The 25,496-nt window shown below is 38.2% G+C and overlaps 1 protein-coding gene across 15 annotated transcripts in view; it reads right to left on the reverse strand.

Moving 5' to 3' along the window:
* Positions 1-25,496, reverse strand: part of LOC115224513 (fibrillin-2-like) — a 202,202-nt gene that overhangs the window by 146,050 nt on the left and 30,656 nt on the right. For all 15 annotated transcript variants that reach the window (XM_036513124.1, XM_036513126.1, XM_036513125.1 and 12 more), the window contains exons 5-10: positions 21,902-22,045; positions 17,365-17,622; positions 14,083-14,271; positions 9,469-9,606; positions 6,111-6,248; positions 3,732-3,869 (exon numbers count right to left, since the gene is read on the reverse strand). In XM_036513124.1, the coding sequence (XP_036369017.1) occupies positions 3,732-3,869; positions 6,111-6,248; positions 9,469-9,606; positions 14,083-14,271; positions 17,365-17,622; positions 21,902-22,045 (1,005 nt within the window). The remainder of the gene's footprint in view (positions 1-3,731; positions 3,870-6,110; positions 6,249-9,468; positions 9,607-14,082; positions 14,272-17,364; positions 17,623-21,901; positions 22,046-25,496) is intronic.

Below are 25,496 nucleotides of genomic sequence, written 5' to 3' on the forward strand. Positions count from 1 at the left end.
TAGACATTTTTTAGAGAGGTACTTCCCTTATATAATAGCGAAAAAAATGCATTAAAATGGAAAAAATGATGGTAAATTTTTTTAAAATCATAGACTCATCATAGACGCGCGCTAATACCCAGAAGGGCTTGATATGAATCACGACTATAAGATACCCGGTTTTGGTTAAACTGCACCGCAAAATGTGGGAGTAGTTAGGAATCTAAATCGTAGGAGACAGACACACAACTTGACTTTTATATATAAAGATATCTTGCCAATAGAGAAAGAGCTCGTTTCTAACCTAGATCCAAAGCTCATTGGAATGCGTGCAGTGAGTGTACCCCTGTATGACTTTGGTAACACCTTGTGTATTCAGCCAGTTACTTGTGGATGTATGCATAACTGGAAGGACAAATTCATATTTACTTTAGTAAACACATACATGTCAGTGGACATTCTTGCTTCACATGTGCACTATCCCCAAATCGACCATGGTGCTTTTACTATTTAAATACCTGATTCTTTCAAATCCTGAAAATTCATATATACATATATCAATATGTGAGTATATATATATATATATAGTGGAAGCGCAATGGCCCAGTGGTTAGGGCAGCGGACTCGCGGTCATAGGATCTCGGTTTCGATTCCCAGACCGGGCGTTGTGAGTGTTTATTGAGCGAAAACACCTAAAAGCTCCACGAGGCTCTGGCAGGGGATGGTGGTGTGATCCCTGCTGTACTCTTTCACCACAACTTTCTCTCCACTCTTACTTCCTGTTTCTGTTGTACCTGTACTTCAAGGGTCGGCCTTGTCACTCTCTGTGTCACGCTGAATATCCCCGAGACTATGTTAAGGGTAAAAGTGTCTGTGGAGTGCTCAGCCACTTACACGTTAATTTCACGAGCAGGCTGTTCCGTGATTCGGATCAACCAGAACCCTCGTCGTCGTAACTGACGGAGTGCTTCCATCCAACTGGAAGGACAAATTCATATTTACTTTAGTAAACACATACATGTCAGTGGACATTCTTACTTCACATGTGCACTATCCCCAAATCGACTATGGTGCTTTTACTATTTAAATACCTGATTCTTTCAAATCCTGAAAATTCATATATACATATATCAATATGTGAGTATATATATATATCACTGTGATCACCGTGACCAACCAGGCTATCAGATGTTGCTATACATCGCTGGTCACAATGCGCTTCACATTGCTTTAGCCTTCAAATGATGCCACCCCGCTGGCTAAGCAAGCAGGCCAACAGAAGAAAGAGTGAGAGAAAGTTGTGACGAAAGAGTACAGCAGGGATTGCCACCATCCTCTGGCAGAGCCGTGTGGAGCTTTAAGTGTTTTCGCTCAATAAACACTCACAACACCCAGTCTGGGAATCGAAACCGCGAGTCCGCTGCCCTAGCCCCTGGGCCATTGCGCCTCCACATATATATATATATATATATATATATACATATATATATATATGTATATTCTATATATATATAATATATATCTATATATATATATTATATCTATATATGTTATATATCTATATATATTTCTCTCTCTCTTTTACAGTTTTACTTGTTTCTTTTTTGCCATATTTGACGGCATATTAGAGACGCACTGGCATATTAGACGCACCCGCATTTCAGCAGGTCAAATTCAGGAAAAAATTTTAAGTGTATTTAAGCATATATTGTTGAAAGCAGTCTAGCAGCACATTACAAAAGCAGAAAACATTGCTGTATAAAAGCAAGCATACAAAGGAAAGCATACAATTACAATAGTAATCATCTTAATCATCTTTTTAACCAGGAAACTCTTCATCATCTTCTACACCAGAAAATATTTTCTTCATAATCAGCAGGCATTTTTTGTGCAATGGATGTTTTTGTACGCATTGATAACCCTTCCGTTTCATAAACATGTAACACCAACCTTCTGTTCCTGCAAAGTTCTGTATCCCTCGTTGTTCTGCTACTCTCATGGCCTCATGAATTATCATTTTGGTAGATACCTTCTCCCTGAGTTTCTCTCATCAAGCACCCACGTTTTTATATCATCCTCAAGTTCTGGCCAATGTGGGGCTGGGCAACGAAGGTTATTTTTACCTTTCTGTGTTTCTCTCAGCTGCTCTTCTTGCTGTTGCCAGACATGTATAATTTTTCTGTAGGTGGTGGCCCAAAAACCCTTGCTGCTGCTCTATTTCCATGCTCCTTGGCATAATCTACCATTCGTAGTTTGTAGGAGATTTTGTAGCTTGATCTTTTTGCTGCCATAGCCGTGAGGGTGTTTGTATGTTGTAGTGTGTTTTGTTATGATCATAAACTTTGTTGTACCAAGATATCCAACTTACCTCCGTATATACACGAACTCGCAACGATCATGTGCATTCCGTAGTTTTACTCCTCACCGTCAGATGGCATCGAGTTAGGGTTCCGATCAGCTGATATTAGTAAACGTGTGTCATGGATCGCAGCCTAACAATTTACGGTAGATTGCTTTGATTTTTACGATAATTCGTATTTTAAAGTAATAATACTGGTAATAATAATAATAATAATAATACTAGCAATAAAATAATGATGCATAAGTACGGAAAATATCATTAAGGCGTTAGCGTAGGTAGAAATACTTATCGTAAGCTAGGTTAGTGAGCGTCTGGGAGAAGATTAGCCTACGGGAGGATCTTGACTTCGCATATTAGACGCAGGGCGATTTTTTGAGCCAAATTTTTTGGAAAAAAGTGCGTCTTATATGCCGTCAAATACGGTATATGTGAAGGCGCATGGCTCAGTGGTTAGAGCGTCGAGCTTACGATTGTGAGGTTGTGAGTTCGAATCCTGGACCAGGCTGCGTGTTATGTTCTTGAGCAAGACACTTTATTTCATGTTGCTCCAGTTCACTCAGCTGTGGAAATGAGTTGCGACATCACAGGTGCCAAGCTGTATCGGCTCCTTTGCCTTTCCCTTGGATAACATCAGTGGCATGGAGAGGGCAGGCCGGTATACAAGGGTGATTGCTGGTCTTCCATAAACAACCTTGCCTGGACTTGTGCCTTGGAGGGTAACTTTCTATGTGCCATCCCATGGTTAGACATGACTGAAGGGGGTCTCATATGGCTTGGTTGCTATTTAGTTAATTTAGGAGTTAGCTATAGGTTTACTTATTGAAGTTTTAGTCAAACAAGTCAACCCTAGGACTTATTTGTTTAAAGTTTAATACTTATTCTATTGGTCTCTTTTGATGAACAGTTAAGTCACGGGGGATACAAGCACACATACACACACATGCGTGCTTGCTCACACACACACACACACACACACACACACACATACATACATCAACATCAGCTGTCAAGTGGTGGTGAGGGACAAACATAGACACAAAACACACACACACACACACACACACACACACACCACATATATATATATATTATATATATATATATATATACAGGCTTCTTTCAGTTTCCGTCCAGCAAATCCACTCTCACAAGGCTTTGGTGCTGCTGACACTGCTGGATTGAACAGTACTGTCCAGGTGTGGAAGACATTATTTACTTAGAAGCCAATATAAGGGACACCTGTCCAGGTGTCACACAACGAGATTGAACCTAAAGCCATAGCATTGTGACATAAACCTGTTAAACACATGACTGTCTACAATACTTTAGCGAGAGTAAGAAGAGGAGATGCTGTTGCAACATGTTCTCCTGTAGATAATGGTTCACCCACCAGTCTGGCAATTGCTTCCTTTGTAACCAGCTGCGCATCCTCCACTCGAACATATTCCAGAAGCTCTGTTGCATTTACTGTCGTCTGCACAGTGACACAGATTCTTGCAGTTTGGTCCAAATCTTCCACGAGCACAGACTGGAATGTGAAAAAAAAAAAAAAGAAGTTAAAAGAAGCCAAGATGAAAAGCAACAAAACAAAAGAAGAAAAAATAAACAGAATTAAAAACAATGGACAAAATACATCAGATAAATTATTAATGAGTTGATATTCCAGTTGAGAGAACAAATGGACTCACTCAGGCGGCAAACTGGCAGAAACGTTAGCACGCTGGGCGAAATGCTTAGCAGTATTTCGTCTGTCTTTACGTTCTGAGTTCAAATTCCATTGAGGTTGACTTTGCCTTTCATCCTTTCGGGGTTGATTAAATAAGTACCAGTTACGCACTGGGGTCAATATAATTGACTTAATCCATGTGTCTGTGTCTGTTTGTCCCCTCTGTGTGTAGCCCCTTGTGAGCAGTAAAAAAATAAGTATTTTGTCTGCCGTTACGTTCTGAGTTCAAATTCTGCAAAGGTCGACTTTGCCTTTCATCCTTTCGGGGTCGATAAATTAAGTACCAGTTATGCACTGGAGTCGATGTAATCGACTTAATCCCTTTGTCTGTCCTTGTTTCTCCCCTCTATGTTTAGCCCCTTGTGGGTAATAAAGAAATAAGAAATGTTAGCACACCGGACGAAATGCTTAGCGGTATTTTGTCTGCCGTTATGCTCTGAGTTCAAATTCTGCCGAGGTCGACTTTGCCTTTCATCTTTTTGGGGTCGATAAATTAAGTACCAGTTACACACTGGGGTCGACTTAATCCCTTTGTCCTTGTTTGTCCCCTCTATGTTTAGCCCCATGTGGGCAATAAGGAAATAAGAAGAAATGGACTCACATCATTCTTCTCCATATTTGTGTGAGTATCTACGTATGCACCACTGTATGCATGTAGGCCATTTTTCATTTTATTTCAAAAGCAACAAGCTGGCTTCTGTGCTGGTGGCATGTAAAAAACACCATTCAAATATGATCGTTACCTGCGTCGCTTTACTGGCAGTTGTGCTGATGGCATGTGAAAAAGCATTCGAGCGAGGTCGTTGCCAGTGCCGCTGGACTGGCTCCTGTGCAGGTCGCACATAAAAAGCACCATTTGAGCATGGCCGTTGCCAGTACCGCCTGATTGGCCCTTTGCATTTTGATATTGATAGATATCCCATGATCATGTGATCAGCAAGCTATCAGATGTTATGCATCACTGGTCACAATGCACTTTGCATCGTTTTAGCTTTTGAATGATGCCACCCCACTGGCTAGGCAGGCCAAACCCATATTACCCCTAATCAGAATGCTTTCCACTGCAGGGTTACCCCTTTGCAGCCATTAACACAAAGAATGTTTTCTCAAGAAATAAATCTCAGCAAAAATGCCAAAATGTAAAAATGTAACATTTTGGCGTTTTTGCTTAGGATTTTTTCCTTGAGAACACATTCTTCGTGGTAATGGCGATTTGACGTCTATGTTTAGCATATAGGGTGTCCACTTTAGTGGTCATTCCTCTTAATTTTGTATGTAACACAATTTTTAATCTTCAGATTTTTAAATATGCTAATCCACTGGTTTTAATTGATTAACATCAATTTCTACCCTTATTATTTAATTTTATATATATCTATCTATCTATCTATCTGCTCAGTCGAATTCGACTCTCGGTTACTCATTGGATCAGTGTCCTCCAGTCAGTTCTACCCTGGGCCGTTTCTTTCAGATTGGCTATGTCCTTTCCGGTATCACTCTTGATGGTGTCAAGCCAGCGGGTTCTTGGTCGGCCTCTTCCTCTCTTGCCACTGACCATTCTGAGCATGATGTCCTTCTCCAGGTATTTTCTCCGCATAATATGACCGAAATATGCCAATCTATGCTTGGTGATCCTAGCTTCTAGTGACATTTTTGGCCTGATTTGCTTAAGAACTTCTCCATTGGTGAGCTTCGCTGTCCATGGAATCCGTAAAAGTCTTCTCCAACACCAAAGCTCGAATGCATTAATTCTCTTCTGGTCAGCTTTCTTTAGTGTCCAGGTCTCGCATCCATATGTATATATATATACACACACATACACATATCAAATTCTCTCACAAGGTTTTGGTCAGCCCAAGTTTATAGTAAAAACACTTGTCAAAGGTGCTACACAATGGGACTGAACTCAGAACCATGTGGCTGGAAAGCAAAATTCTTACCACACAACTGCCAGTAAAGCGACGCAGGTAACGATCATATTTGAATGGTGTTTTTTACATGCCATGACTGCACCTATTTGCATAAATATTCCATTAAACTTACCTGTTTGACAGGTGTCACCCATGTAACCAGCTGCACACCCTCCACTAGAACAGATTCCAGTTTCAGCGATGCACTTGCTGTTGTCAGCACAATGGCATGTGCCTGCACAATTGGCACCAAATTTCCCTGTTGCACATTCTACAAAGTAAAGGCAGAAGGAGAAGTTATGAAGTTTCATTTCATCAATTATTTGTGACAAACTGACGTTCAACTTAACAATATTCAGAGCAAGGATTAACTTTTTAGTATTCAAACCAGCCATATTAGGCCAAAATATTTTGCCTGTTTTATGTTCAAACCAGCCAGACTCTGCCTCTCACACCTACCCTTCAATGTCATTCTAATGGCAACCCTATAACATTCAGATTACTTTCTCAAATGTGCTGAGACCCCCTTTGGTCATGAATGACCATGCGATTGATTGCACCTAGAAAGTTACCGTCCCAGGTACAAGTCCAGGTTGTTTATGGAAGGCCAGCAGTCTCCCATGCATACCAGCCTCCCCTCTCCACACCACTGATGTTATCCAAGAGAAAGGCAAAGAGGCCGATACAGCTTGGCACCAGTGGATGTTGCAACTCATTTCTACAGCTGTGTGAACTGGAGTAACGTGAAATAAAGTGTCTTGCTTAAGAACACAACACATAGCTCGGTCTAGGATTCGAACTCACAACCTCACGATCGTAAGCTCGACGCTCTAACCACTGAGCCATGTGCCTTCACAAATACAATGCTTACTTATTCACGTTGTTTTGAATTAATCGTGCTTTATCATGTAGATTCAAGATTTTGAAGATGTGATTGTTTATTTATAGAATGACATTGTAGGGTAGGTGTGAGAGGCCAAATACAGCCAGTTAAACTCTTTAGCATTCAGATTACTCTGTCAAATGTAACGCTTATTTATTCACATTGTGTTGAATTAATCCTGTATTATCATGTAACTTTGAGATTTAAATGATGTGATCATTTTTTTTTAGAATGACATTGTTAGGTAGGTGTGAGATGCCAGATATGGCCAGTCAAACCCTTTAGCATTCAGGTTACTCTGTCAAATGTAATGATTATTTATTCATTTTTTAACTCTTTTACTTGTTTCAGTCATTTGACTGTGGCCATGCTGGAGCACCGCCTTTAGTCGAGCAAATCGACCCCAGGACTTATTCATTGTTAGCCTAATACTTATTCTATCGGTCTCTTTTGCTGAACCGCTAAGTTACGGGGATGTAGACACACCAGCATAGGCTATCAAGCGATGTTGGGGGACAAACAAAGACACACAAACAACTTAGCTTTTCATCTCTTGGGAGTCGATAAAATAAAGTATGAGTCAAATACTGAGTCATTTGAACCAAGTAACTCCTTACCTGAAAATTGGTGGCCATCCCTCTAAATCAGAAACCATCACCAACACTATTATTATTAAGGCGGTGAACTGACAAAGTCGTTAGAACGCTGGGCCCAATGCATAGCCATATTTCATCCGTCTCCACGTTGTCTGTTAAAATTCTGTGTGAGGTCAACTTTGCCTTTCATCCTTTTGGGCTCGATAAAATAAGTACCAGTTAAACACTGGGGTCTATGCAATTGGACTTAACCCACCCCCTCCCACTTCCCCTGAAATTGCTAGCCTTGTGTCAAAATGTCAAAATTTGAAATCATTGTTATTAGTACTTGATGAAAACTCTCAGCTGGGTATGATGGAAAGTCTCAGCTTCCCATAGCTGACTCAGGTGACACCTGTTTACTAGTCAGACTCCAAGAACCCTGCAGAGAATTCTTGCAGAGCCAAGCAATGCTGATTTATGTGGGAAATTCTATCTTTACATTTTGAGTCATGTTGGTAGTTGAGTGCTGATACTTCCAAGCGAACCAATCACTACTGGTATCATGTCCCCTTTTTTTCATTGCCCACAACCTACGCATTTCTCATTTTAGTTCATTACTATTATTGTTGTTGTTGTCGTAATCATTGTTACTATCTTTACTCTTTTACTTGTTTCAGTCATTTGACTGTGGCCATGCTGGAGCACCACCTTTAGTCAAGCAAATCCACCCTAGGACTTATTCTTTGTAAGCCTAGTACTTATTCTATTGGTCTCTTTTGCCAAACCGCTAAGTTACTGGGATGTCAATACACCAGCATCGGTTATCAAGCGATATGGGGGAACAAACACAGACACACAAACACACACACACACACACACACACACACACACACACATATGACGGGCTTTTCTCAGTTTCCGTCTACCAAATCCACTCACAAGGCTTTGGTCGGCCTGAGGCTATAGTAGAAGTCACTTGCCCAAGATGCCATGCAGTGGGACTGAACCTGGATCCATGCGGTTCGTAAGCAAGCTACATACCACACAGCCTGTTATTTTTTTATCATCATTATCATCATTGTTATTATTATTATTATTATTATTATTATTATTATTATTATGATTATTTTTATCATTATTATTATCATTATTATTATTATTATTATCGTTATTATCATCATCATCATCATTATTCAACATTTGGTAGTTTCATGCAGTTTTCTACTGCATGACCTGCTACACCCCCCTGTTGCTGGGTTTGTGCGTGCAGCATTGTATGTTCTTTTTTGTTGTTGGGGAGTGTGAACTCTTCTCGTTAATTGTGTTGCGTCAGTTTCGTTTTTCTTTTATGAGGTGTGGTGCAGCCTTTTGTTGCATTACTGTTTGTATTGTGTCTTATGTGTGTAATGTGTTGGGTATCCAGTCTGCTGGTGGAATTTTATTGAATTGGATATTTCCTGTCTGTTTAGTATTTTTTGTCTGTGGATTGTGTTGTTTAGTTTGTATTATTGAATTGATAGTGTCTTGCATAGGATATGGGTTTCCAGGTGCACCAGTTACTATTGGTATCATGTCTACTCTCTTCATTGGCCACAACCTTCGTATTTCTGCTCTGTTGTCTATTCTGTATTTTATGTAGTTTGTTCTTAGTGATTGTTCTTAAGCAGCACATATTAGAGCCTCATTATTATTATTATTATTATTATTATTATTATATAAAATCTTGATTGGAAGAAGAAGAAGAAGAAGAAGAAGAAGAAGAAGAAGAAGAAGAAGAGGAGGAGGAGGAGGAGGAGAAGAAGAAGAACAAGAAGAAGAAGAAGAAGTACAAGAAGGAAGAAGAAGAAAGAAGAAGAAGTAAAGAAGAAGAACAAGAAGAAATAGAAAGAAAGAAGAAGAAGAAAAAGAAGAAGGTGATGATGCAGAAGAAGAAGAAGAAGAAGAAGAAGAAGAAGACGACAGCAGCAGCAACAAAAGGAGGAAAACAAAAGCGACAACAACAGCAATAACAATGATAAAGGTGTACTAACTTTGACAGACGCCGTTTACAAGAACGAATCCATTGTTGCAACCATACAGACATTTGCCTGTGAATTGGTTACATTGCTTATTCTTACAGGTAGAACAGTGTTCTTTGCATTTGGCACCGTAGAATCCAGGCAGACATTCTGTGGAGATGAAACAAGAAAAAAAAAAATTTGAAAAAAAACCAAAAATAACGAATCTCCCCACCCCTCCCCCAACCCCTCACCTACAACTTCTTCAATCTTAATCATCATCACTACCACTGCTACCACCACCACCACCACCACCACCACCACTATAATCATCATCATCATTATTATTTTAATGTCTGCTTTCTTCCTCATCGCATACCTTGTGTGTCAGCTACATCTATGATCCAGCATAGTTTGTTTCCTTCTCAATTAAGACTATGTCCGGCTTCCTATTCTCAATCTCATGGTTGCATTGAATTATAGGGTCGAATGGAATTTATCGTGTGTGGCAGGGGGAGCAGATTTTCTGCAGTTGGATGCCCTTCCTGCCACCAGTTCTCTGTTATTATACTGAACGATTTGTAGGGGTTTTTTTAAAATACAAACTGAATGGTTTGTAGCTTGAGGTAAAATTCTTGATATTGTACTAAATAATTTATAAGGTTTTTTTTTGTTGTAGTTTCATTTGTACTCTTTTACTCTTATATTTGTTTCAGCCATTTGATTGTGGCCATGCTGGAGCACCACCTTTAGTCAAGCAAATCGACCCCAGAATTTATTCTTTGTAAGCCTAGTACTTATTCTATCAGTCTCTTTTGCCAAACGACTAAGTTATGGGGACATAAACACACCAGCATCGGTTGTCAAGCGATGTTGGGGACAAACAGTCACACAAACATATACACACAGATACATACATACATATATATATAAATATATATATACGACGGACTTCTTTCAGTTTCCATCTACCAAATCCACTCATCAGGCTTTAGTCAGCCCGAGGCTATAGTAGAAGATACTTGCCCAAGGTGCCACGCAGTGGGACTGAACCCGGAACCATGTGGCTGGTAAGCAAGCTACTTATCACACAGCCACTCCTACGCCTGTAGCTTAAAACCTGTATATCAAAGAAGATATCTATAATGTTTCAGTGGATTAATTTATAAATCTAGCATTAAGAGCCATGAAATATATGTCTTAAGTGTAATCTATATCACTATATTCATTGTTAAATTTAAGATATAAGTTATCATCAAAATCTATAAATCTGAAATGCGAAAAAGTTGTTTGATTTCTTGGTTATTTGTCTCATTTTGGAATGGGAACAGTTTAAGGTGTGGTAGATGGGGTCGGACTGGCACCAAAATTTACACTGGGGGGTAAAATGGGGTGGGCAATGGTGTGAGGAGGGTTGCAAGACACTCGGGGCTACCGTTTGGTTGCCATCACCACCAAAACCCGAGCGAAGCACGGGTCAAAAAGCTAGTCTTTATATAAAATGATTATAAGTATAAAAATTAAATTTAATAATAATAATAATAATATATAAATAATTTTATAAAAGGCCCTATCATGATTAAAAACATTTCTATTCTAAGTACGTATTTCCGGTTATTTTTCCGTAAGCAATGAATGTATAAATATATGAACATTGATTTATGGTGGTATTTTCCTTTGATAAACTCAGTAACTGTGTTCTATATTTGTTATTTCCGAAGAGTAATGGTTATATTAATATGAATAAATAAATTAGAATGATTATTATATATACTCTTTACTCTTTTACTTGTTTCAGTCATTTGACTGTGGCCATGCTGGAGCACCACCTTTAGTCAAGTAAATTGACCCCAGGGCTTATTCTTTGTAAGCCTAGTACTTATTCTATCAGTCTCTTTTGCCGAACTGCTAAGTTACGGGGAGGTAAACACACCAGCATCGGTTGTCAAGTAATGTTGGGAAGACAAACACAGACACACAAACACATACACACACATACATATATATATATATACATATATACGACGGGCTTCTTTCAGTTTCCATCTACCAAATCCACTCACAAGGCTTTGGTCGGCCTGAGGCTATAGTAGAAGACACTTGCCCAAGGTGCCTTGTAGTGGGACTGAACTCTGAACCATGTGGTCAGTAAGCAATCTTCCTAACATATAAATCTTATCATATAATAAAATGGGTTAAATTATCCCTAGATTAATATTATTGGAGATTCATAAGAACATTTTATGACCATTGCAATTTTTCTTTACTTATTCTATTTATTTGAATTTTGTTTTTGCTTTTATTATATTTGTTATATTTTTGAATTATTAACACTACACTTGTAAACACAGGTATATTTTAAATCAGTTTCTTTTATGATTTAGTAGTTCTTACTCTTTTTACTTGTTTCAGTCATTTGACTGCGACCATACTGGAGCACCGCCTTTTTTTAGTCGAGCAAATCGACCCCGGGACTTATTCTTTGTAAGCCCAGTACTTATTCTATCGGTCTCTTTTGCCGAACCGCTAAGTGACGGGGACGTAAACACACCAGCATCGGTTGTCAAGCAATGCTAGGGGGACAAACACAGACACACAAACACACACACACATACATATATATATATTTACATATATACAACAGGCTTCTTTCAGTTTCTGTCTACCAAATCCACTCACAAGGCATTGGTCGGCCGGGGCTATAGCAGAAGAAACTTGCCCAAGATGCCACGCAGTGGGACTGAACCCGGAACCATGTGGTTGGTTAGCAAGCTACTTACCACACAGCCACTCCTGTGCCTATATGGAATTTTTGTGTTTTTTGAACAAATATTACCCTGAGGAGACTCATATGCATAAATGGGAATTTTATAAATTCACTTGAGGATATGAGTTGAAACAAATTGTCGGATTTATATTTGTTTTAATTATTTGTTATATTATATCATATCATATCATCTTATATTATATTATATCTTTTTATGGTATAATTATATCATATTATAATGTAAATAAATTTTTAATATGTCAATTGTATTTCTCTATTTCCTTTAATATTTGTATATTGTAATATACCATTTTTTTGGGAAGTACTAGTGAAAATTGGATGTTTTCCATCCTTTAGAAGAAAATGGTTTTTGCCTTGGTATGATATATATATATATATACACATATATATACATATACACACAGACACACACATATTCATACACACACGCACACATACATACATATATATCATCATCATTATCATTTAATGACTGCTTTCCATGCTGGCAAGGGTTGTACGGTTTGACCGAGGACTGGTGAGCCAGAGGCTGCACCTGGCTGAATCTGATCAGGCAAAGTTTCTACGGCTGGATGCCCTTCCTAATGCCAACCACTCCGAGAGTGTAGTGGGTGCTTTTACGTGCTACTGGCACGACGGCCAGTTGGGCGGTACTGGCAATGACCACGCTCAAAAGGTGTTTTTTACGTGCTACCTGCACAGGAGCCAGTCTGGCGCCACTGGCAACAACCACGCTCGAATGTTGTTTTTCACATGCCACCGGTACAGGAGCCAATCCGTGGCCCTGGCAACAATCATGCTCAGATGTGCTTTTAACGTTCCACTGGCATGAGTGCCAATCAGGCGGTACCATCATTGGCCATGTCAGCGATTTTGATTTGTTTTCACTTGCCTTAATAGGTCTTTGCAAGCACAGTTCATTGTCCAATGAGTGAGGGGTACACATAAGTGGGCCAGTTACACCCCATGTTTGGATGTCCTTTTAACGTTCCACTTGCACGAGTGCCAATGAGGCGGTACTGTCATCGGCCACATCAGCAATTTTGATTTTGATTTCACTTGCCTCAATAGGTCTTCGCAAGCAAAAATATTGTCCAAAGAATGAGGGTTATTCATAAGCGGGCTGGTTAGACACACAGGCATAGGCCATGGTCCATGGTCACACTTATATATAGATACATATACATATATATGACAGGCTTCTTACAGTTCCCTCCTACCAAATCCACACTCACAAGGCCTTGGTTGGCCTGAGAGGCTATAGTAGAAAACACTTGCCCAAGGCGCCATGCAGTGGGACTGAACCCAGAAGCATGTGGTTGAGAAGCAAGCTTCTTACCACACAGCTATGCCTGCACCTATTATTTTATTATATACACACATCATGAACATCATTGTTTGATATGCACTTTCCCATGAACATCATTGTTTGATATGCACTTTCCCATGAACATCATTGTTTGATATGCACTTTCCCATGAACATCATTGTTGATATGCACTTTCCATGAACATCATTGTTTGATATGCACTTTCCCATGAACATCATTGTTTGATATGCACTTTCCCATGAACATCATTGTTTGATATGCACTTTCCCATGAACATCATTGTTTGATATGCACTTTCCCATGAACATCATTGTTTGATATGCACTTTCCCATGAACATCATTGTTTGATATGCACTTTCCCATGAACATCATTGTTTGATATGCACTTTCCCATGAACATCATTGGTTGATATGCACTTTCCCATGAACATCATTGTTTGATATGCACTTTCCCATGAACATCATTGTTTGATATGCACTTTCCCATGCTTGCATGGGTTGGATGGAATTTATTGAGAGTATACTTACGTAGGACCTCCACTTCACACAAGCTAAGATCAGGGCCTTTATACAGGATTATTGTGATCTTACTTCCTTTGGCAGGACTGTCACACTGGACATCGATAACTGTAATTCTCTCAAGATCAGTAAATTTTTTGCATATTCTATTCACATTGTTTATGGATACCAAAATTAAAAATGAGAATTTCTCATGCACTGGAAAAGAAAAAAACAGGAAGATAGATAGATACAGCAAAAATAGCTCTGTATATGTGTGTATGTGTTGTGTGTATGGTTGTGTGTGTGTGTGTGTGTGTGTGTGCGTGTGCGAATGTGTGTGCATGTGTGTATGTGTGTCGTGTGTGTGTGCATGTGTGTCGTGCTTGTGTGTCGTGTGTGTGTGTGTTAGTGTGTGTGCGTATATGAGTGTGTGTAAGCATCTGTGTGTGAGAGTGTGAGAGTGCGAGAGTGTGTGTATGTGTGAGTGTGTGAGTGTGCATGTGTGAATGTGCATGTGGGTGTGTGTGCATGTGTGTATGTGTGGGTGTGTGTGTGAATGTGTGAATGTGTGTATGTGTGTCATGTGTGTGTTAGTGTGTCATGTGTGTGTTAGTGTGTGAGTGTGTGTATATGAATGTGTGTGTGAGACTGTGTCTAAGTGTGTGTGCATATGAGTGTGTGTAAGCATGTGTGTGTGACAGTGCGTGAGACTGTGCAAGTGTGTGTATGTGTGAGTGTGTGAGTGTACATGTGTGAATGTGTATGTGGGTGTGTGTGTATGTGTGGGTGTGTGTGTGCATGCATGTATGTGTGGGTTGGTGTGTGAATGTGTGTATGTGTGTTGTTTATGTGTGTGAGTGTGCATGTGTGTGTGTGTGTGGTGTGTGTGTGGTGACAACTTTCCATAATGAAATCTAAACAGTGACGAATGTCTAAAAGAATTTATTGACTTCCCATGTATAGATTTACATGGAGCTTTGAGAAAATGGAAGTTTAGAGAAGGAGTGGCTTAGGACAGCATTTCTTGTCATGGGGTATGTGAAAAAAATACTTTGATTTCTGTGGCACAAGATGTTTTTTTAATAATATTTAATACTATAAGGGCGGCGAGCTGGCAGAATTGTTAGTACGCTGGGTGAAATGCTTAGCAGTATTTCGTCTGCTGTTACATTCTGAGTTCAAATTCCACCGAGGTCGACTTTGCCTTTCATCCTATCGGGGTCGATAAATTAAGTACCAGTTATGCACTGGGGTCAATGTAATCGGCTTAATCCATTTGTCTGTCCTTGTTTGTCCCCTCTGTGTTTAGCCGCTTGTGGGCATTAAAGAAATAGGTATTTCGTCTGTCTTTACATTCTGAGTTCAAATTCCCCTGAGGTCGATTGTGCCTTTCATCCTTTCAGGGTCGATAAATTAAGTACCAGTTATGCACTGGGGTCGATGTAATCGACTTAATCCATTTGTCTGTCCTTGTTTGTCCCCTCTGTGTTTAGCCACTTGTGGGCATTAAAGAAATAGGTATTTCGTCTGTCATTACATTCTGAGTTCAAATTCCCCTGAGGTCGATTGTGCCTTTCATCCTTTCAGGGTCGATAAATTAAGTACCAGTTGCATACTGGGGTCAATCTAAACGACTGGCTCCCTCCCCGTAAATTTAGGGCCTTGTGCCTAGAGTAGAAAAAAATAATATTTAATACTATAAGGGCAGCAAGCTAGCAGAATCATTGGCATGCCAGGTGAAAATCTTAGTGGTATTTCGTCTGCCATTACGTTCTGAGTTCAAATGCCACTGAGGTCAACTTTGTCTTTCATCCTTTTGGGGTTGATTAAATAAGTACCAGTTACGAACTGGGGATCAATGTAATTGACTTAATCCCTTTGTCTGTCCTTGTTTGTCCCCTCTATGTTTAGCCCCCTGTGGGCAATAAAGATATAATAATAACATCATCGAAAAATACCTTAGGAATGAGAACCCAGGTTCGAAATTTCCCCAAGACACCTGATGAATGCTGGAGGGTATATCAGCCGAAACATTGCGTTAACAACAAATAAGATGAGGAGAAATATCCATCAAATGTAAATAATGTAAATAATGTAAATAAACTTGGAGGTTTGTTAGAGGTACTTTACTGTGGAACATAAATTTGGCAGAGGATGTTAATAGAGGTACTTTATTGAAGAACATAAACTTGGAGTGCTGTTATAGGCATTTCATTAAAGTACATACACTTGAGGGGAAATTTTCAACATGCTGAAAAAACCTAGGTGTTACTGGTACTTCATTCATGATTGTAAACCCAGAGGGGTGTTATAGGTTACCTTATTGAAGAACATAAGGGTAACTGTAAAAAAAACTCAGAGGAAAAAGTTGAGTAAGGCTTTGAGTGAAGCATACATTTTTATGATTTGGTCGGAAGCAAAAGGGCAACATTGAAGATGTAAGTGTGGTGGGAGGAGAAGAGGACACTATGTCATGGGAGGAGAAGAGGACATTGTGTGATGGGAGGAGAAAAGAACACTAAGTGAGATGGTTACTGCATTAGAAAAACAGTGCATAAGGTATCAGATTGTCCTTATATAAGAGACATTGCATACAACAGATTAGATGGTATTAAGGGTGATTAAGGACCAGGTGGTAACAATGAATAGGGGATAATGCAGATTAATATTTGAAATGTGATAATACAAGTTAATATTTGAAATAATCCTTTCTACAATATGCAAGAGGCCTGAAACATCATTGGAAGAGTAACCCCTAGTGCTCAGCTGGTACTTAATTTTTATCAATCCTGAAAGGATGAAAGTCAAAGACAACCTTAGTGGAATTTGAACTCAAAACATAAAACCAGAAGAAATGCTGCTAAGCATTTTGTTCAGTGTGCTCACAATTTGGCCAGCTCACCACCTTAATATTTGGGGATCGAGGAATTAAGTACCAGTTGTGTACTGCGGTCAATCTAATCGACTGGCCTGCTCCCAAAAAATTTTGGGCCTTGTGCCTAGAGTAGAAAAGAATATTTCTCTCTGGAAAGGTAGTGAGCTGGCAGAATCGTTAACATGCCAAGCAAAATGCTTAGCGGTTATCTCGTCTGTCTTTACGTTCTGAGTTCAAATTCTGCTGAGGTCGGCTTTGCCTTTCATCCTTTCGAGGTAGATAAATCAAGTACCAGTTGCGTACTGAGGTAGATCTAATCGACTCCCCATCCCCACCCTATCCCTTCTCCAAAAATTTGGGGCCTTGTGCCCAGAATAGAAAGGAATATTTGAAATAATAGAAAAATAACTGAAGAAGCAAAAAAAAACACTTACCCTCGATATAGTTGTAATAGATCCTCATTTGTGAAATATCGTACGTTTGTTTGAGGTCAACAGTCCAGTATGATCTCTGGGTCTTCACTGAACGAGAACAAGACCTGTGTAGTGGGTTTTGATCAAAGTTACCATCCACGGCTAGGTTGGCTGCCATTGTGTACGTTTCATTCCGACAAGTGTTTCCATTCATTGCAGTTACACCAGTTGCGCTAGCAGGTGATTCCTGTGTAGCACTTTTACCAATTGCTATATTTTCTAAAATGAAAAGAAAAGTCTATGAAAGCGGCCAAATTATTCTACCCGTTTTAAGTTTAAACTGGCCAGATCTGAAATCTCACACCTAACCTACAATGTCATTCTAAAAATAAACAATCACAGCATGAAAATCTCAAAGCTATGAGATAATGCTTGATTAGTTTGAAATAATAACTATAAGGTTGTCCCAAAAGTTCGTAGAAAGTCTTGGAAAATAATGGTCTTTATTTTGAGGAATAATTTTTGTTGTTTTGTTAGTACTTGGCGAGTAAAAATTCAATTTTCGCAAGTGTTTACGAACTTTTGGGACAACCTAATATTATGTTTGGCAGAATAATCTGAACGTTAAAGGGGTAATTTATCCAGGTATGACTCTTAATGATCCCCCAAACAGATCTTCCACAACAGGGTTCCTCAGTCAATGGGGTTCGAATCAGGACCAGGACCAGGTCATGGGGGTTTTAGTACAGGGCAATACACAAAGAATGAATTTTTAAATTTATTTCTGTTTTATCAACCATTGCTTTCTTCAGGGTGATTTTGTGTTGAATATATACTATAGGCACAGAGTGGCTGTGTGGTAAGTAGCTTGCTTACCAACCACATGGTTCCAGGTTCAGTCCCACTGCGTGGCACCTTGGGCAAGTGTCTTCTACTATAGCCTCGGGCCAACCAAAGCCTTGTGAGTGGATTTGGTAGACGGAAACTGAAAGAAGGCCGTCGTATATATGTATGTATATATATATATATATATATATATATATATATATATATATAAGAAAATAGTAAAGTGTGAAAAAACGACAGAAGGCTTAAATGTTAAAAAATATATATATTTGTGTCAAAATGTCTGGAGAATATTGGAAAAATTTTTTCCTTTCCTTAAAATGACATAATTTTAAAATTTTTAAAGAAATTACCGGTTTCGCGTGTAGCTTTTCAAATTTCTTGTGACGTTATGTTTATATTGCATGGAATTATCGTTGTTTTTATTTCCAGGAGATTTCTAAATAAGGGGAGGTAGTGAGTGATTTTTTCCGGTGTAGGGGAGATAATCGCTTAAAAAATTTTTTTTCCATTTCCTTGTTAATTTCTCTGTGTCAGTATGTTCGGATGGTTGAGTCTGGGTTTGTACTTTTCAATGAAGAATGTTTCCTTGTTCAGTCTCATTTGTGTTGATGATCCGAAAGCACATTGGTAAAATGGGAAGATTAAAAATTGTGGCAGTAGTTGCTTTGCGCATTTCTCAATGTGCTCACTAAAGGTATCATTCTATATTCTGGGAATGCAATCTGTTGTCGATGCAGTGTGCATCTGCGCCTGAGTGATAGTCCCGTGGAACCCACGTAGTCTTGGTGGCAGCCCGAGCATTTAATAACATAAATTATGTTTTCAGAGGCACAAGTAAAGTTAGATTTGATCTTAAATTTCTGTCCCTCTTTAAAGAAGAATTCTGATCCTTCCAATAGGTTAGGACATGTTGCACAGTTCGATCTACCACATTTTTTTACTTTTGCATCCGTAATTTTAGAAGACAATTTTGCCTTTGTGAGAATCTTTTTAAGTGATTTAGGCTGTTTGTAGCTTTTAATGATTTGGTGTATGTTTAGAATTTCCTTTAATTTTGGGTTTTTATGAAGTATTGGTAAATTCTGGGTGATGATGGTGAAGGCTTCTTTGTTTCTGGGGTTGTATGTAGATATGTAAGGTAGTATTTTCGGATGCAAAAGTAAAAAAATGTGGTAGATCGAACTGTGCAACATGTCCTAACCTATTGGAAGGATCAGAATTCTTCTTTAAAGAGGGACAGAAATTTAAGATCAAATCTAACTTTACTTGTGCCTCTGAAAACATAATTTATGTTATTAAATGCTCGGGCTGCCACCAAGACTACGTGGGTTCCACGGGACTATCACTCAGGCGCAGATGCACACTGCATCGACAACAGATTGCATTCCCAGAATATAGAATGATACCTTTTAGTGAGCACATTGAGAAATGCGCAAAGCAACTACTGCCACAATTTTTAATCTTCCCATTTTACCAATGTGCTTTCGGATCATCAACACAAATGAGACTGAACAAGGAAACATTCTTCATTGAAAAGTACAAACCCAGACTCAACCATCCGAACATACTGACACAGAGAAATTAACAAGGAAATGGAAAAAAATTTTTTAAGCGATTATCTCCCCTACACCGGAAAAAATCACTCACTACCTCCCCTTATTTAGAAATCTCCTGGAAATAAAAACAACGATAATTCCATGCAATATAAACATAACGTCACAAGAAATTTGAAAAGCTACACGCGAAACCGGTAATTTCTTTAAAAATTTTAAAATTATGTCATTTTAAGGAAAGGAAAAAAATTTTTCCAATATTCTCCAGACATTTTGACACAAATATATATATTTTTTAACATTTAAGCCTTCTGTCGTTTTTTCACACTTTACTATTTTCTTATATATTCACCCACGTGCTTTACCAAACAAACTTTCTTATCTATATATATATATATATATATATATATATATGTATATGTATATATATATATGTGCTTGTATGTCTGTGTTTGTCCCCCCAACATGGCTTGACAACCGATGCTGGTGTGTTTACGTCCCCGTAACTTAGCGGTTCGGCAATAGAGAATGACAGAATAAGTACTAGGCCTACAAAGAATAAGTCCTGGGAGTCGATGTGCTCGACTAAAGGCGGTGCTCCAGCATGGCCACAGTCACATGACTGAAACAAGTAAAAGAATAAAAGAATATATGTGTAATACATGTGTATTCTGTGTTAATGAGCATTATCAGTTGCAGGTATCCATTTGCAAGACATTGCTAGTGTGTGGTTGGCATTAGGAAAGGCATCCAGCTGTAGAAACCATACCAAATCAGACTGGAACCTGGTACAGCTCTCTGGCTTGCCAGCTTCCAGTCAAACCATGTAGCCCATGCCAGCAGGGAGAGTGGACATTAAATGATGATGATGATGATGATACTCTCTTACTCTCTTACTTGTTTCAGTCATTTGACTATGGCCATGCTGGGGCATTTGAGGAAGGGTACTCATGTCAGAAGAGGAAAGGTTAGAGGGTGACAAAGAAACAGAGAGGCAGAAACAGGTGTCTTGCTATTACGGAGGGGACATTGGTGGAGGTGATCTGGCATCAGATGATGAAAGGTTAGAATGTGAAAGAGAAATAAGGAAGCAGAAATAGGTATCTTGCTATAGAGGAGGTATTTATAAATAAACCGTGGCTCAAAAAGTTTTGAGACCAGCTTTCACAAACTGTCAGAAGTGTTGAAGCTCAACTTACAGGAAACAATGATATATGGAAAGCACAAGAGGCCTTTTTAGCAACAACAAGAATCTCCAGTATGATTGTTTCTGACTTCTATATATAACAAAGAATTTAGTAAAATAACTTAGTTATCATTAAGCTAGTGTTAGGAACATAAATTGTGACTAAGGTGTGGAAGATGATTTTAATTCAGAACTTATGAAAACAAGACATTTGTACTACAGAAGAAGAGGCGGTTTCAGCTGGGTTGGTATCAAAAGGGTTAAATATAACAAAGAATTTAGTAAAATAACTTAGCTATCATTAAGCTAGTGTTAGGAACATAAATTGTGACTAAGGTGTGGAAGATGATTTTAATTCAGAACTTATGAAAACAAGACATTTGTACTACAGAAGAAGAGGCGGTTTCAGCCGGGTTGGTATCAAAAGGGTTAAATATAACAAAGAATTTAGTAAAATAACTTAGCTATCATTAAGCTAGTATTAGGAACATAAATTGTGACTAAGATGTGGAAGAGGATTTTAATTCAGAACTTATGAAGACAAGACATTTGTACTACAGAAGAAGAGGCGGTTTCAGTTGGGTTGGTATCAAAAGGGTTAAAAGAACTATCGAAACATTGACAAGCTAACATCAAAACACATTTTGTACCTTTCAGATTTCAAACGATCTCTACTATTCAACCTGATTTCATGGCCCAACAGAGGACTTCCCAAAGAAGTTGCACACATTTTATGTGATCTGCACGATGCCTTTTCTTTCGAAAAGAGAAATCATTGTGTTCTTTTGCAAATGTACAGGTCTTTGGTATTATGTTTTTATCTTGTCATTGCATACACACACACTCACTCTCACACACACACACACATGCACGTGCACACACACACACACACACATACATGCACGCACACATGCACACACCATAGAAATCTTTATAGCAAGCATGTCACTATATATAGATATATACTTACGGTAAGTTATTACTTGGCAATCTGGTCCAGTCCATCCGTCTTCGCATCCGTTTGGACAAGCTCCTGTCCGTTGGTGGCAGTTAGCATCATTTAGACAATGGCATTGCTTGGAACAACCACTTCCATACCACCCAGACGCACACCCTACATTAAAAATAAGTGTCAATCAGGTTGATGTGCCACATTTTAATAAAACATTCATGCCTATTAATTGGTTTTTGTAACAGTGGATCTCAAAGCATACATAGAGCTATAAATTATAGTATGTAAATATTGCATTTCAAACTTTGGCACAAGGTTAGAAATTCTGGGAGAGAGATATGTTAATTAGATCGACCCCATTACTCAACTGGTACTTATTTTATTGACACCGAAACTATGAAAGATGAATTGACCTTTGTGGAACATAAAGACAAATGAAATGCTCATTATTTACATTATTTACATTTGACTGATATTTGTCCTCATCTTGTTTGTTGATAACACAACATTTCAGCTGATACACCGTCCAGCCTTCATCAGGTGTCTTGGGAAAATTTCGAACCTGGGTTCTCATTCCTAAGATATTTTTTGATGTTATTATTATCATCATCATCATCATCATCATTATTATTATTATATTATTATTATCATTATTATTATTATTATTATTCAGGTCACTGCCTGGAATCAAACTTGGAATCATGGGGTTAGTAGCCCGCACTCTTAACCACTACGCCATATGCCTATGGGCATATCCGTCAAATGTAAATAATGTAAATAATGTACATAATTCCTCATCTCTTAAATATAGAACCAGATGAAATGCTGCTAAGCAGTTTGCCTGGCATGCTAACAATTCTGCCAGCTCGCCGCCTTATAGCATGTAAATATTGACCCCAGTAGTCAACTGGTACTTATTTTATCGACCCTGAAACTATGAAAGGTGAATCGACTTTGGTGGAATTTGAACTCAGAACGTAAAGCATTTTGCATGGCATGCTAATGACTCTGCCAATTCGTCACCTTTTAGCATGTAAATATTGACCCCAGTAGTCAACTGGTACCTATTTTATCGACCCTGACTATGAAAGGTGAATCGACTTTGGTGGAATTTGAACTCAGAACGTAAAGCATTTTGCCTGGCATGCTAATGACTCTGCCAATTCGTTGCCTTTTAGCATGTTAATATTGACCCCAGTAATTAACTGGTACTTATTTTATTGACTCTGAAATTATGAAAAGGAAATCTACCTCGGTGGAATTTGAACTCAGAACACAAAGATGGATTAAATGCCAATTAGCATTTTTCCCAGCATGCTAACGATTCTGCCAGCTTGCCACCTTATAAGCATATAAATATTGCTTTGAAATTTTGGCACATGACCAGTAAATTCAGGGAGTGGGGAGGTTTGGTTAAGTTAATTACATTGATTCCAGTGTTCAAATGGTGCTTGTTTCATTGAGCCCCACCGAAAAGATAAAAAGCAAAGTCAACCTCTGCAGAATTTGAACTCAGAACGGAGAGCTAGATGAAATGCTGACAAGCATTTTGCCTGGTGTGCTAATGGTTCTGCCAGCTTGCTGCTTTATAGAAAGTAAATATTGAATAGTGAAAGTAAACACCCTTGGTAAACACCCACAAAGTTATCAACCATCTCACCAACAACAACACTGAACACCTTTTTGATCTCCATGTGTCTAACACACGTGGACATGCCTACAAAGTCAGAAAACAACACAGCTCCCATGACTTTCGGAAACATTTTTTCACGCTCAGAGTTGCTGAAGCATGGAATAAACTGTCTGCGTCAGTTGTTGACTGCCATAACACTGCATCCTTTAAGGCCCTCATGCTTTCCGAAATCCGCCGAAACTACACCTGATTATATATACACTTTAGATGAGTTGTAGTGCACCTGAGCACTGTACACAATTATTATTATTATTATTATTTAAAAAGTTAAAGGCCTCCTGAGGAACTCAGACCCACATTCCAAACCTAATATTTATATTTATATATTATTTATAGCTTTATGTATCCTTTGAGATCCACAGTTAAAAAAATAATAAATAAGACAAAATTAAATAAAATCAAAATAAAATAAAATAAAGTATAACGTGTAGGTGAGCTTAGAATTATGTATACCTTTGCGTGCACAAGTGAACATGTATGTGTTTGTGTGTGTGTGTGTGTGTGTAAATGTTTGGGCCAGTGTATGCATATAGGACCGTGTGTGTTTGTGTAAATAAATGGAGCACTCCGTCGGTTACGACGACAAGGGTCCCAGCTGATACGATCAACGGAACAGCTTGCTCGTGAAATTAACGTGCAAATGGCTGAGCACTCCACAGACACGTGTACCCTCAATGTAGTTTTCGGGGAGATTCAGCGTGACACAGAGTGTGACAAGGCTGGCCCTTTGAAATACAGGTACAACTCATTTTTGCCAGCTGAGTGAACTGGAGCAACGTGAAATAAAGTGTCTTGCTCAAGGACACAATGCATTGCTGGAAATTGAACACACGACTTTACAATCATGACCCGAATGCCCTAACCATTAAGCCACACTTATGTGTATAAGTAACCTAGTGCATGCATCGTGTGGTGTGATGTGCGTTTCGTGTGTTTGTGTGTGTGTGTGTGTGTGTGTGTCTGTGTTTGTGTGTGTATATGCATGTGAGGCTGTGTATAGTATGCGTATGAGGCTATTGTGTGTAGGGGTGTGTGTTTGTGTGTGTATGGACGTGTATATATATATATGCCGTGTGAGGCTGTGTATAGTGTGAGAGGCTATTGTGTGTGCGTGTGTGTGTGTGTGTGTGTGTGCATGTGCATGTGAGTGTGGGTGAGTATGTTCCTAATGGTGTGTGGTGTGAAGAATGAGTTGAACAGTGTGAATGGGTGTTTATATAATGGTGGGTGGAGTGAGATATATAAATATATATATTCTTTTATTAATTTCATGCATGCAGATGCAGTCATGCTCGAACACCACAATGATATATATATATTATATAAACACCACAATGATATATATATATATTATATAAACACTTCGTGAGCTGTCTGGAGTAAACATTATCTGAGAGAAATTTTCTTTAAGTAGTAGAAATAGCTAAAAAAATTTTTTTTGGCTGCTATTTCTACTAAGTTCAGTATGTGGCAAAGTAATTTATTTACTAGCCCTAATTATATAATATAATATTTTGAATTCGCTTTAAATGGTTCTTTTACATACTGAACACTTGGTGAAATTGATTAATTAATTTTACCCTCAATTGTTGATATTATATAAATAATACATATACATATTAATATAATATATACATATACACATATATATATATATATATATAAATATATATATACATATACATATATAAATATATACATTATATATATAAATATATACATATACATATATATATATATAATAGATAAATATATACAATACATATATATATATATATATAAATAATAAATATACATATACATATATAAATATATACATATATATATATAAATATATACATATACATATATAATATATATATATATAAATATATACATATACACATATAATATATATATATATAAATAAAATATACTATA

This window comes from Octopus sinensis, linkage group LG25 (genome assembly GCF_006345805.1).
Source record: "Octopus sinensis linkage group LG25, ASM634580v1, whole genome shotgun sequence".
NCBI lineage: Eukaryota > Metazoa > Mollusca > Cephalopoda > Octopoda > Octopodidae > Octopus > Octopus sinensis.